The sequence below is a fragment of the Panthera tigris genome, chromosome B4 (genome assembly GCF_018350195.1).
Source record: "Panthera tigris isolate Pti1 chromosome B4, P.tigris_Pti1_mat1.1, whole genome shotgun sequence".
NCBI classification, from domain to species: Eukaryota; Metazoa; Chordata; class Mammalia; order Carnivora; family Felidae; genus Panthera; species Panthera tigris.
The window spans coordinates 102,168,349-102,181,820 of record NC_056666.1 but is presented as its reverse complement, the minus strand read 5'-3'; the positions used below and the strand labels follow the sequence as shown (position 1 = coordinate 102,181,820).

The following is a 13,472-nucleotide window of genomic DNA, read 5'->3' as shown; positions in this document are numbered from 1 at the left end:
CGTATGCTCGGTGTCAGACAACGATAAAAGTCCCTTTTTTATGATTATAATGCATTATAAAATCTTTTTTTTTTAATATGTGACCTCAAACAGTGGTTTAAATATGTCCTTATGGTCAATGTATTGCCAGTGCCTAGAACAATGACTGGATCATAGTAAATATTCAATAAATACCAACTGAATTAATTGCGTAATATTAACATTCCCTTGAACTCTAAAAGCAGCTGGGTCTTTACCCATCCTTAGAAAGCAATGGAGCAGGAACCAGAAATCCCTTAAAAGGTCAGGGCCAGTAACTAGGCTGATCTAAGCTCCCGTTGGTAGTACAAGGGAGGCTTAAAGCACTGAAGGAAGGGTAAGAGAACCCGAAATACGCGTGAGAGAAAAACAAAACAAAACAAAACAACAAAAGAGAAGCATAAGGGGAAAGAAGTTTCACAGTGGAGGTTGGCAGGAAGCCACCGCAATTACCACAGGTCAACCCTTGTTACCCGGCGGTCACCAAGGGCTGAGATCTGGGGTAACTACCACCAAAGCCCTCGGCTACACAGACCCCGCTTTTAAGAGCTTCTTATCAATACTGACATGACCAAGTTCATCCGAGTCCCTCAAAAAGAGAAATTACAAGAGCCTAATTCACGTCCTATCCTCCATTCCATTCAAATAACGCAGCCAATAGGAAAATCCTCCGCCCAGAGCTAACGACTCCGAGGAGCTCAGACAGCCCTGGAGGCAGTTCGGCCGTAAAGACCGACTGTTGGCCTCCGGAACCCAGGAGCCCTCAGCCAGGCGGGACAACCTTCCTTCCCTGTCTCCGCCCTTCCAGGTTGGTCCCAGCCCCCGCCGCCCAGGCGGGCTGGACCACACCCGCTTCCCTCCGGTGGCCTGGCCGCCCCCGCCGCAGTTCGCGCGAGCGCTCTTCCTGGGGCGGGCACAGGCCTAGGGCGCATGCGCGCTGGTCGAAGGGCACCTCCCTGTCCGGATCTCGCGAAGTTACGTTAGATTGGCCGCCGGTGACGGGTAGCCGGGCTGGGGGCGGGAGGGCTTCTGAAGTAGGAAGGGAGGTCCGCTCGGCCGGGCGCGCCGCCCCAGTGCTCTGTGGGATACTGGAAGTCTCGAGCGTCTCCTCCCGGTTCCCAGCCCTCCTCTGGCCCGCACTCATAGAAACAGTCACACACCCCCTGCCTTCCCTCTCTTCCCTCTCCGCCTCCCCCTTCCCTCCCCCTCGCGATAAGAAGACCCGGCGGCAGGAGAGGGGATGAAGATGGCGGACGCGAAGCAGAAGCGGAACGAGCAGCTGAAGCGCTGGATCGGCTCCGAGACGGACCTCGAGCCTCCCGTGGTGAAGCGCCAGAAGACCAAGGTGAAGTTCGACGATGGCGCCGTCTTCCTGGCTGCTTGCTCCAGCGGCGACACGGACGAGGTCCTCAAGCTGCTGCACCGCGGCGCCGACATCAATTACGCCAATGTGGACGGACTCACTGCCCTGCACCAGGTCTGTGCACCCTGCCGCTGGCTGTCCTGACCCTGCGGGTTCTCGTCGGCCTCCCGCCGGGGCCTTCTCTCGGCTCTCGGCCTCCGGAGGCTGGGGGCGGCGGGAGACTCCCTGCTGCGGGGTGAGGGGGCGGCTTCCCGCGAGGGAGGGAGGGTGGGAGGGATAGAACTAGTGGAGGGAGGGCTTCTGGCGTGAGGCTCCCTTCAGACTAGTTGATGTTGGAGTTGGAAATTGGGTGATTTCCGGGGCAGAGGAAAAAGGGACTGTGGTCGGCTTGGGGCCCCAGGTCTATTTGTGGACGTGTGTCTGCGAGTTGGGGTCGAGACGGGGAGGGGTGTACTGGGCTTGTACCTGGGCCCGATGTCAATGATATACTTGCACGACGGGGGATGCTAAAGAAAACAACCGACGAGGGCATTAGGGACACTTGAGCAGATGGACGTCTTTGGCTTGTAGGTGGGCATTGGATTTGCTGTAGTTTTTAGGGCTTGATTACAAATGATGATGATAATAATAGTAATCAAGAGCCCTAAGCGGAGTGCCTGAGCGGACGATTTCCTGTTTTCTCCTTTATTATTGTTGGTCATTGGGGAGGGGGGAGACGGGGTGTAATTAGCTGATCTGCACCGGGTGAAAGGGAGGGGAGGGAGGTGCGTACGGTAAGGAAGGGTTCAAAAGGGCTTGCCCACTGCCGGACCCGAACGTACTAAAGTGTATTCTCCGAGAAGAGTTTGCCGCAGTGTCAGAGATCCTTGAGCCCCACGTCTTGGGGTGTGCACTGGGGTTTAGAAAGAGAGAAATAAACACGGGGCACTCTTTTCAGAGCCGACTACCAAGCTCTGATTTTCCTTTTGGGGGTGGAAAAATAAAAAGAAAGCTGGTCAGAAACTTTTCTCAAAATGGATGCTTTGTGCATGTTAAAGTTTTATAGTAGTCTGATTGGGATCTCTCAATGTTAGCCAAATAAGGAGAAACTATTGGCAATCCAGAGATAATGTTGCTTTGCCTTTAACAGGCCAAAAGCAACACAACCACGTAGAGTTCTGCATAAAAAAAACAATTTTTAAGTGATGGTAATAGGTGACAGGACATACACTCTTTCCATTTTCTTACTGGGCAATTGGAATTAACGTAGAAAACGACTTTACAGCAATAACTTCCCCTTACGGTGAAAAGATTTGTAGACTATCTCAAAGTTGCCTTGGTTATGTATGGAAGATCATAGCTGTGTTTTATTTAATACTGTAACAAAAACTTGTTTGGGAGGTTGAAACTTAAGGCTTTGTATTATATGCATATTGCCCCACTGCCTTTTTAAAAGAGGTGTGTGATGGCATTTTTCCTTTTGCTGCTTCCTGTTTGTTGAATGATGACCGTTTTAAGTTTAATTGAATTCTCATATCAAACTTGGCTTATAGCCTTTGTTTACAAAGTTGACTGGATGAATTGAAATGACTGACAAGTTGCAGGACAAATCTGGAATTCAGAGTGTGGAACTCAGTAAAAATATAGTGTGGTCTTGAGTTCTGTGTCATTAGAATCTCTAATGTGTAGCATGGTTTTTATTTGGCTGAGGTTTATTTTAAAGCATAGCAAATTCTAGATTCTAAAAACATGGTGTTGGGAATGAAAGAAACTTTTGCCATTAAAAATGATAAAAATGTGGTTATGTAAGATGAAGAATCTTTAAGTATCTTTCAAGTGTAATTTGCATGTGTTAGTACAGAATTGATTCTGAAAGACATTTATTGTATGCTTGAGGTCAGGGTACAATTGGATAATGGTTTACATCAATATGTTTTATTAAAATTGTCAAATAGAAATTTAAAGTTATTATATTTGTGGAGGAACCCAATTGTATTTGCTTGGAGGAAGAGGAAATTTTCTAATACTTAACGTTAATGTAATATTAATATTGGCTTAGGTAGGAAGAGAAAATACCCATCACAGACTTCTTAAGGGTTTTTTTTTTCCCCCTCTCAATTTGGACATGTTGCAAGAATTATCAGACTTATCAATGTTTCCTGATTAACTGAATTCAGTTGTTTGGCAACATGTAGGTGTAGTCTTTATTGGGTATTTTGTTTTAGCTGAGAAGCTTGTTAAGCAGAAATTTCGAAGTTTATGCATAATCATTTGCATAGTATCTTTTTGTAATTTTATCTGCACATTGCTTATGTCAGTGAAGCCAAAGTCTTTAAAATATCAAGCATTAAAATTTTTATCGTGTTTTCTCTACTCTCATTTCTCTTTTATCAACTCTTGTACTTTTTTCCCATTGTGACTGTGAGAACAAGGAGTTCGCTTTGGGCAAATTCAGAACAACAGTGCAAAGGTGATAAATACAACTTTTTTAAAAAAAAGAATCACAAGAAAATTTTAAGCTTTTAAGAAATACCTTGAATGGTGCTTTTTTTAAATACTTAAATTAAAAAACCTAAAATTGACCCATTGATATAATAGCCCTACAATAGTATTTTTTTTAATTTAACCTCTCAAAAGATGATACAATACCTAAAATGTTTTTGCTAGATTATCTGTCGGTTAGTCTTTTGGAATATTTATGTTTTTGGTTTTAGTCAAGTGTCTTAAATTTCACCGTCAGGATAGTTTTAGAAACTTCACAACCCTTAAATATACTTAATCTAATATTTAGCATCTTATATTTAAAAATTTGTTGGTTGAATGTCCTTTCTCATTGAAAGTTACAAAAGATACTGAATTTTCAGTTATTCTTTTTGTACAGAAGTATGTCATCCATATTGGAAAAAAGCAGTGTTTCGTGTCAAATTTCCTGTCTTGGTCTCTGGAATAGCCTTCCTCCCCCTGACTCCCAGAGCTAGAAAACAATACTAAATAGTACTGAAGTTAAAATAAACTTCTGATTTTCTAGAACTGAAGTCTAGAGTAGATTTTTATTTTTATTGGTGGGCATTAATCAGCTCTGATTTTATAGGTACCTAGTACAGTTTTCTACCTGTATATTTCAGTATACATTATAGATTTTAGGAGAGTAAAGAGTTTTCTATAAAATGCCTTATTGCTGAGTCCTACTGATACTTGCATAAAATGCAGGACTGAGATTTCTTCCAACAGTTTTGAGTTTAACCTTTGATTTTTACCTTAAAATTATATCTACTTCCTCTGTGCCAGTAATTTCCAAGTCAGTTTCCAGTTTTCACATTTCTGCAGAGCTCCAGTCCCTCATTTCCATTTTTCTAGTAATGAAGTATTGACTTAAAATGAAATATTACTCAATATATTGTGATTCTCTACTTAAAAATATATATTTAAGTAGTAATGTAGTAAATAGTTTCACCCCCTTTGTCATGGGATAGCAACTACTGTATTTGCGTTTACCTTTGTGATTTCTTCAAAGAATTCTTATTCACACATGGATTTTCATAGCTGAAATACAGTTTTATAATCTACTTTTATCACTTAACATTAGTGTGTATATATATATATATATTTTTTTTTTTTTTTTCCATATCTTAAGACATTACCTGTATCCAGGTACCTGTTGTTAGACAGTTTTACATCAATGTCAGGAATTTCTTTGAATTCAGCCTGAAATAAAAGTTAAATCTTTCTTTACCAAGCCTACTCTTCTTATTAATGCCTCTGATTCTTACAGTGATATCATTAATCTCTGGATCAGGCTTAAAATTCAGTTATTGTTTACTTATCTCTTTGTCTACATATATCCAATCAGTTCTTTTCCTTGCTACTCTACTCTCATTAACAACCTAGTTCATACCTTTATTTTATCCCTAGAGTATAATAATAGGTTAATTGCTTTATCTGCCTCCCCTGGCTCTCTGGTCCAATCCAGCATATTCATATTCATCAGGATAATTTTTTAACAGTATCATTTTGATTGTGTCATTTCTCTCCTTAAGCTCAAAGTGTTTCATCATTTAGCTTATAATTGATATATCGCCATTGTGTTCTACTTTCTTTTAATGCCTACTTATTTATTTTGGGGGGGGGGGTGGGGAGAGAGAGAGGGAGACACAGAATCCAAAGCAGGCTCCAGGCTCTGAGCTGTCAGTACAGAGCCGGACACGGGGCTTGAACCTATGAACTGTGAGATGATGACTTGAGCTGAAGTCAGACAGACACTTAACCAACTGAGCCACCCAGACGTCCCATTTTTTTTACTCTTTACGTTTTTATTTCCATGCTTATGGAAATACTTTTTCTGCCACTAGAATATCTTCCCTTCCTTCTTTGCCATTCACAATCCTAGTTATTCTCCCGGGTTCAATGGAGTTGCCAGCCAGTAGGGATCTTTCTGTCCTTTGAATTTGTATAATACTATGGCACTCTTTTCTCTGGGGTGCTCATTATTCCTTATATTTTGCCTTTCTGCTGCTATTGAAACGCTTCTTGCTGAATAGTGTTTGTTTTTAAATTTGTCTTTCCTGATAGACTATAAGGCCCCAATTTCCCATATTTTTGTATTTCCAGAGCCTGGCACATTGTAGGTACTCACTAAAGATTTTTTTCATTTGTATTTTATACAAGATACAAAGCTTGTATTATAAGTAGGAAGTTTTGTACTTATCCGTATATTGTAAGATAAATTTTTAAAACACTTCACATCCGCTACTTACTGTTTTACACACAGTAGAACTTACATGTTTATAAGACAAATGAAAATCTTTGTTGTGGATATTCTGTGCAGATTTTTTTAGTATCTTGAGCTTTAAAGAATTTCTTAATATTAACCTCCTTCGTAATAAAAAATCTTAAATCAGTTTAAATCTTGGTTAAGTGATAGAAAAATATTGAGTTGAGTCATTAATTGATTTGTCACCTTCTTTATAGGAGTCTGAACTAGGTCCTCCAGAAGAATACAAATTGAATTAGATCCATATTCTGGACTATTATAATTTTAAAATGAAGTTCTCCTTTTACTTTTCAAAAGACAGACTTGCAGATAAGTTTAGTATTCAGTCCTTTTGCTCTTAAAATACAAATTTTATCAACTTCTAAGGAAGGCATTTGAAGCTTCTTTGTAAAAATATGTGGTTCCCCTCTTGACAGTAAAAGGAGTACTTTTGTGCAGTCTTTTCTTAAGTGCTCAATCTTCTCAGCCAAGGCATTTTCACTGAATCGTAATCTGAAATGTAACTCTCTTTAAAAGTATTCTAATAGGGCTACTTAAAGTGTTTTCCAACCAAAAGGAAGAGAGATTGGAAGCAGCTGATACTGAGTCTCTTGTTAGAGAATAGTGTAATGGCTATATGTGAGAAATCTGTTTAAAACTGAAGATAGAGTTTATTGTTTGTTTTTTGAGGTAGGGATGTTAAGATCTTAGAAGAATCTATTGAATCACTTATAAATAATATCTATTTTAAGGAATGTGTAGTATAAATTACTCTCTCTACATAATTTTCTTATTAGAAAGACTGTAACACTTTATGCTGATGGCTCTTAAAAGTTTTTATTGAAACCATCCTAAATCCATTAAAAGAAAAAAAAAAAACCCACCTAAATAAACAAAACTTCTAACCCCAAACTGGCCCCTCATTTCCTGCAAATAAATGGACAACCCTAGCCATATATGGAGTGTGCGGGTAGGACACCAGTGCCCACATTGCTACTGTTACAATGTCTTCTCTGCCGTTGCTGCCTTTGTGCTTCCTGGCAACAGTTTTGTGGTCTGACTTTGAAGTGTCATAACCAAGACCCATCTTTCATGTGCTTCAGCTAGTGTGATTGCAAGCTGTGACTGAGCATTTTCTAGTACAGCCAGGTAGAAGCACGAGATGCAATAGAAGAAATTTGTTACCACATTTTACAAATGCTGTTCACATAGTAAAAGTACTTGCACTTAAAATTTTAAGTCTAAGGGCACCCGGCTGGCTCAGTCAGTGGACCATGCAACTCTTGATCTTAGAGTTGTAGGTTCAAGCCCTGTGCTGGGTATAGAGATTATTTAAAAATAAAATCTCTTAAAAAAAAAAAAAAAAGTCTAGTTAGATGATTTTTTTAGAGATGAGTAGAAAGTTGACTTTTTTTTTTTTTAATGTTTATTCATTTTTGAGAGACCGAGACAGAGCATGAATGGGGGAGGGGCAGAGAGAGAGGGAGACACAGAATCTGAAGCAGGCTGTTGGCTCTGAGCTGTCAGCACAGAGCCTGATGGCGGGGCTGGAACTCATGAACCTCGAGATCATGGCCTGAGCTGAAGTCAGATGCTTAACCTACTGAGCCACGCAGGTGTCCCGAAAGATGACTTTTATGGGAGATAGTGGATATAGAAAAATATGTTACTGCTATAGCATTACTATATTACTTCTTGAGAGTTCCCGAAGTTGGTAGTTTCATTCCTTTCTGCCTGAAAAATACTGTTTTCACCCCTACTTTTCCTTTGAAAGTTTATGGGGTTCCACAATCATTTTGAAAAGATGGAGTATTGGCATTTTGGTAGACCTCTTTGAAAGGTTGAAGACCTCCAACAGTCTTTTGAGTTTATTCTGTGTTGGAATTGGATATATATTAGCCATGGCTTATCACAGTGTTTTATTAAGAAGTAGACATGGCTGGTGAACATTTGGTGAGGACTTGTTATATGTGGAACCCTGTGGTACATGCTTTTACAACCAATATTTTATTTAATTCTCACAGCATCCCTTTTCACTTGCTCAAGATTACCAAGATAATAAACGACAGAGCTGGGGTTCTAACATACAGGTCTATCTGATTCCAAAGCTCAAACTTACCACTATGATAGGTATCTTATTTTTGTGTGTTTTTTAATTTTCTTGATTTTTATTTATTTATTTTGTGAGAGAGAAATTCAGGGAGAGAACATGTGCATGCATCCGTGCACATGAGCAGGGGAGGGGCAGAGAGAGCAAGAGCGAAAGAGAATCCCAAGCAGACTCTGCACTATCGACACAGAGCCCAACGTGGGGCTCAGTCTCACCAGCTGTAAGATCATGACCTGAGCTGAAATCCAGAGTCTGACGCTTGACCAACTGAGCCACCCAGGTGCCCCATCTTTTAAATCTGAAGAAGAAAGTATTCTTAAATCTAGTCATTATGTTTGATGATTAGTAGTTACAGCTTTCTTTGTTAATCAGCAGAGAATTAAACACACACACACATATATATATATATAATGTGTTTATATAATATAATAAAATATATAAACAACACAACACATATATATAATTTTTTCTTCGTGTACGTTTTCTGTAGCTGGGCAACACTTTTATGAGCTTTCTGTGGTAACTGAAATAGTAGTACTATATCTAAATTAATCTCAGGTGCAAGGGTTCCTGAGTGGCACAGTCAGTTAAGCGTTGGACTCTTGATTTCTGCTCAGGTTATGATCTCGAGGTTCATGAAATTGAACCCCATGTGGGGCTCCGTGTTGACAGCACGGAGCCTGCTTGGGATTCTCTCTCTGCCTCTCTCTCTCTCTCTCTCTGTCTCACACACACACACATGTGTGCACGCTCTCTCTCTCTCTCTCTCTCAAAATAAGTATTTTTTAAAAGACCTCAGAATCTGTCCTAAATTTTAGGAACTTCAAAGATTGTTTTTGACTGGCCTTTATGTACAGAATATTTTTTTTAATTAAAAAAAATTTTTTTTAATTTATTTTTGAAAGAGACAGAGAGAGACAGAGACAGAATCTGAAGCAGGCTGTAAGCTCTGAACTGTCAGAACAGAGCCTGATGTGGGGTTCAAACCCACAAGCTGTGAGATCATGAAGTCAGATGCCTAACTGACTGACACACCCAGGTGCCCCATATGTACAGAATATTTGATCAAGTGCTTTGGGAGGTTGCTTGCAAAGGAACTTGCAACAAAAACTCCTTTTTTTTTGGACATAGAGTTTAGTCTTTAAACATCTTCATTTTCCTTTATCCTAATAATAATAATTTATATTAATGTTTTAGGCATTTTTATGTATGCATTTACAGTATACACTTTATATATATACACACATATTTAACTTCTAATGAAAAGAGATAAATTATAGGTAAACTCATATCCATATTAATTTAAAAAAAAAAGAAAGAAAACAACCTTGAGCTTGTCACTACTATTTAATCTGCACTTTACTGCCTGATACAGTGATTATTGGTATTCATAATTAGGGCTTGAGATATTACATGAAATGCTAATGAAATTACCTGAATTAACTTATGAATTAGTAAAACAAACTTTTTAATGTTAATCATGTTTGATTTAAAATTTTTTTTTTAACGTTTATTCATTTTTGAGAGACAGAGAGAGAGACACAGCATGAGCCAGGGAGGGGCAGACAGAGAGGGAGACACAGAATCCAAAGCAGGCTCCAGGCTCTGAGCTGTCAGCACAGAGCCTGATGGAGGGCTCGAACTTACAAACCGTGAGATCATGACCTGAGCCTAAGTCGGGTGCTCAACTGGCTGAGCCACCCAGGCGCCCCCCCTTTTTTTTTTTATAATTTTTTAAATGTTTATTTATTTTGACAGAGACAGAGCACGAGTGGGGGAGGGGCAGAGAGAGAGGGAGACCCACAGTTCCAAGCAGGCTCCACGCTGTCAGCACAGAGCCCGACGTGGGGCTCAAACCCGCGGGCTGCGAGATCATGACCTGAGCCAAAGTCGGACACTCAACCGACTGAGCCACCCAGGTACCCCAATCATGTTTGATTTTAATTGGAAGTCTTCTGTTAGTAAGAATATGCAAGTTATAAAAGTACTCAATTTTTAAATTCATTTTGCAAAACTTAGACAAATTATATTTCAGGTCTTAGAAATGGCAATAGAATTTTTTTTCCTTGTTGTTAATAAGTGAGAGCACCATTTGACATGTGATTTACTTGTCCATCCAATCACTGATTCCCAGAATTTTACATTTTATAGACTAATAAAATGTTTTCTTAAATTTTAGTGACTAAAAGAGGATAGCCTGATTTTTTTGTTAGGATGTTAAAAACAACTTGATCACTTATACTATCATCATTTTCATAAAGAAAAAGCATATTTTAACAACAAAAAAGTATATAGTATTCAAATAAAAGACACTGGGGACTCATGTCAGTCCATAGAATTATTGCTGTGCTGACCACAGATGTTCTTGATAGTCTTTCATGCAAGTAGAGAGGGTAATTCAGATTTCATGACTCTATTCCGTATGTCCTCCTTCTGGCAGGATTTGATATGATAGCACGCAGATGATGGCAGGCTACACCATCAGGGTATAAGTGCCTGGCCCCTGATTACCCAATGTGGAACAGAAAAGAATTTACCTAAAGAGATTCAGGAGATCAGTGAAAGTGATCCACCAATTCATATTTTAGGAACCACCAGCTTCATGTTTATATTTCCATAAGCTGTTGCACATGTAATCTTCCTCTGGAATATATTTTCCAGTTTTTTTATGTTAAAGCACAGCTCAAAGCACAGTGTGGATTTGCTTGACCACTGGGGTACACAGTGAGTCTCTACTGTTTAAACTCTAAGTTTGGCACCTCTACACTATCATCTTTTAGTATCTCTCTCCAGACAAAATAGGTGGATTCTTTCAAATAGAGACTTTGATTCATTTTTCTTTAAATCCCCTTTGGTATCTGACTTTTCTTTTAGCAGGTGCATAGTGTTTATTGGTTAAAAAAAATGGAACACACTCTAGACCCAATTTTGTGAAGAGTAGAGTTCATAGAAACAGAACGATGATAGTTTGCATGGATAAATACAACAGAGCTAACAAACATTAAAAATGTTGTCGTAAAGGTGCTTATGCCAATAACTTACTTTTATAATGTTTCACATGCAAAGGGAGTCGGTCATTTTTACAGTCAAAATTTAACAGGATCGTAGACTTATTTTTGAAATGGAATATATTCCTGATTACCAACACAAGGAGAATTTTGCTCAGTTTATGCAACATACTTTAAAAATGAATTCCTTAAAACAAGTTGTAGGTTGTTGGTTTAGAAAAGGAATCGCTAGCATACTGGCATTAGAAGCTAATTTATATTTTCAGATGATTTTTAATCGCAGCTTTTGTTTTCTGAATAACACTTTCACTGTGAATCTCCCCGTATGCCAGTATTTTCTGACCTTATTAGTATTTTGGTTGTTTATCTTTTCATTGTTAAGCTAACCATAAAAAGACAAACTTGAGCTCTGTGTTACTGCCCTAAGTGTGCTTGCTCCCAACTCAAATGCTCTTTCATGGGTGGAGACATTCCACATTGTCATGTGTTGTATAGGCATTTCTGAAATGACATTCAGTAGAAACCATGGAAAGAAATGAAGGCATTCCTCAGCTGTCACCTTTTTAGTAATCTGTTTAAATGCCTTATGTGCATTAAGTGTGAGGTATTCTGCAGGGAGAGCTTCACTTAAAAAGCATTACTTTAGCTTATTAAGTCATATTTGAGCTGAAATTACATTTTTTTCTTTAACATGTTCTCTAACAAAAAAACAAGGTTGTAGAAAGTCTGTGTCATTTTCTTGAATATTTGCATAGTGCAAAGGAGAAATTTTGTGAGAATGTGAATTGACACCTTCTTAGAAGTTAACCATGTGGAAAAGTGTATTTTCCTGGATTAACTGTCAAAACACATACATGCACATACACGCATACCAATTACCTTTATGGGAAACATACTAAAGTACGTACATTTCATTCAGTCTTATTTTAGATGGTCATAAATGTATTCAAGTATTTATATTTTTGCTTGGAACATTTCTGTAACTCTTCCTCAGCTCCAGAATGTTCTTTTTTTTTTTTTTTTTTTTTTTTTTAATGTTTATTTATATTTTTGCGGGGGGGCAGAGAGATGGAGACAGACTCCCAAGCAGACTCCAGGCTCCGAGCTGTGAGCTGTCAGCTCAGAGCCCAAGGTGACCTGAGCTGAAGTTGGACTGAACTGCCCAGGCACCCCGAGAATGTTCTTTTGAATATCTTTAGTATTGAGGATTTTTTTTTCTTTTAGGAGAGTTTTTAAATTTTGAAATTGATAGTCATTTGGAGATCTGTCTGGTGAACATGGGTAATCATAGTTAATAAGTACTGTCAGTGATTAGATGATATGTCCTAAAATGCTTATTTTTAATTGGAACTTATTTTTATTGGATTTTATTTAACTCTTATTATATGGGACTTGGGTATGTTTCAGAGTTTCTTTCTGATTAGCCTAGTGTACTCTTCGTGTTCTAGATTTTGCAAGAAATAAGTGAGTATTTTAGCTTGTGATTTGAACATAGTCTTTTTTGTTTGTATTTCCGCAAAAGATTTTGATGCCACTACTGCCAGATTATAACACTGTATTTCATTAAGAGCTATTGTTTTTCTCAAAGGTATGTTAATTTGTACAGCTTTCCTTAAAAGATTAGGACAGATGACATGTTCAGTAATTTCCATATTTTTTCCGAGTACATGGAACAATCCGCATAAAAACTTTGTCTCATATTCAAGTTTTTTTCATTACAAAATGTCTGTTGCTATTTAACTCTTTCAGCCATCATAAAATGCCTCTATGTTTCTGAGCATCTCAGCATTTTAACTTATCCTGTGATATATATGAAAAGCCTTAAGTAATTATTAAGCCCTCAGTGTCTTCTGTCTACTCATGCTTTTAATTTTCCCCATCTCCTTTTTACTTTTGAACACAGCTTACTTTCAAGTGTGTTTACTGTTCTATATGTATTTTATCCCAAATAAACATTTTAGAATAATTATTTAAGTAATTAAAGCATCATGGAAAAACAAATACTGGGGCACCTGGCTGGCTCAGTTGGTAGAGCATGTCACACTTGATCTTATGGTTGTGAGTTCAAGCCCCATGTTGGATGTGGAGCCTATTTTAAGAAAACAAAAAAACACACAAAGAAATACTATCCAGATTTTCAGGCCTGGAGGTAATTCCATTTAAAACTTTAGTAAACTCTCCTTTATCTGTCTATATCCAATATATAATTTTCTTTTCTTTTCTTTTCTTTTCTTTTCTTTTCTT

General features: G+C 38.4%; 1 protein-coding gene across 6 annotated transcripts in view; it reads left to right on the top strand.

The window, feature by feature from the left end:
* Nucleotides 1-998: 998 nt before the first annotated feature.
* Nucleotides 999-13,472, top strand: part of PPP1R12A (protein phosphatase 1 regulatory subunit 12A) — a 160,379-nt gene continuing 147,905 nt past the window's right edge. For 4 of the 6 annotated variants that reach the window (XR_001510998.2, XM_007088739.3, XM_042992813.1 and 1 more), the window contains exon 1: nt 1,000-1,495. Coding sequence is in view for 5 of the 6 variants with exons in the window: in XM_007088739.3 (XP_007088801.1) it covers nt 1,259-1,495 (237 nt within the window). In the remaining variant the exon portion in view is untranslated. Of the gene's footprint in view, nt 1,496-13,472 lie in introns of all 6 variants that reach the window. The other 2 variants (XM_007088740.3, XM_042992809.1) reach the window with 2 other exon arrangements.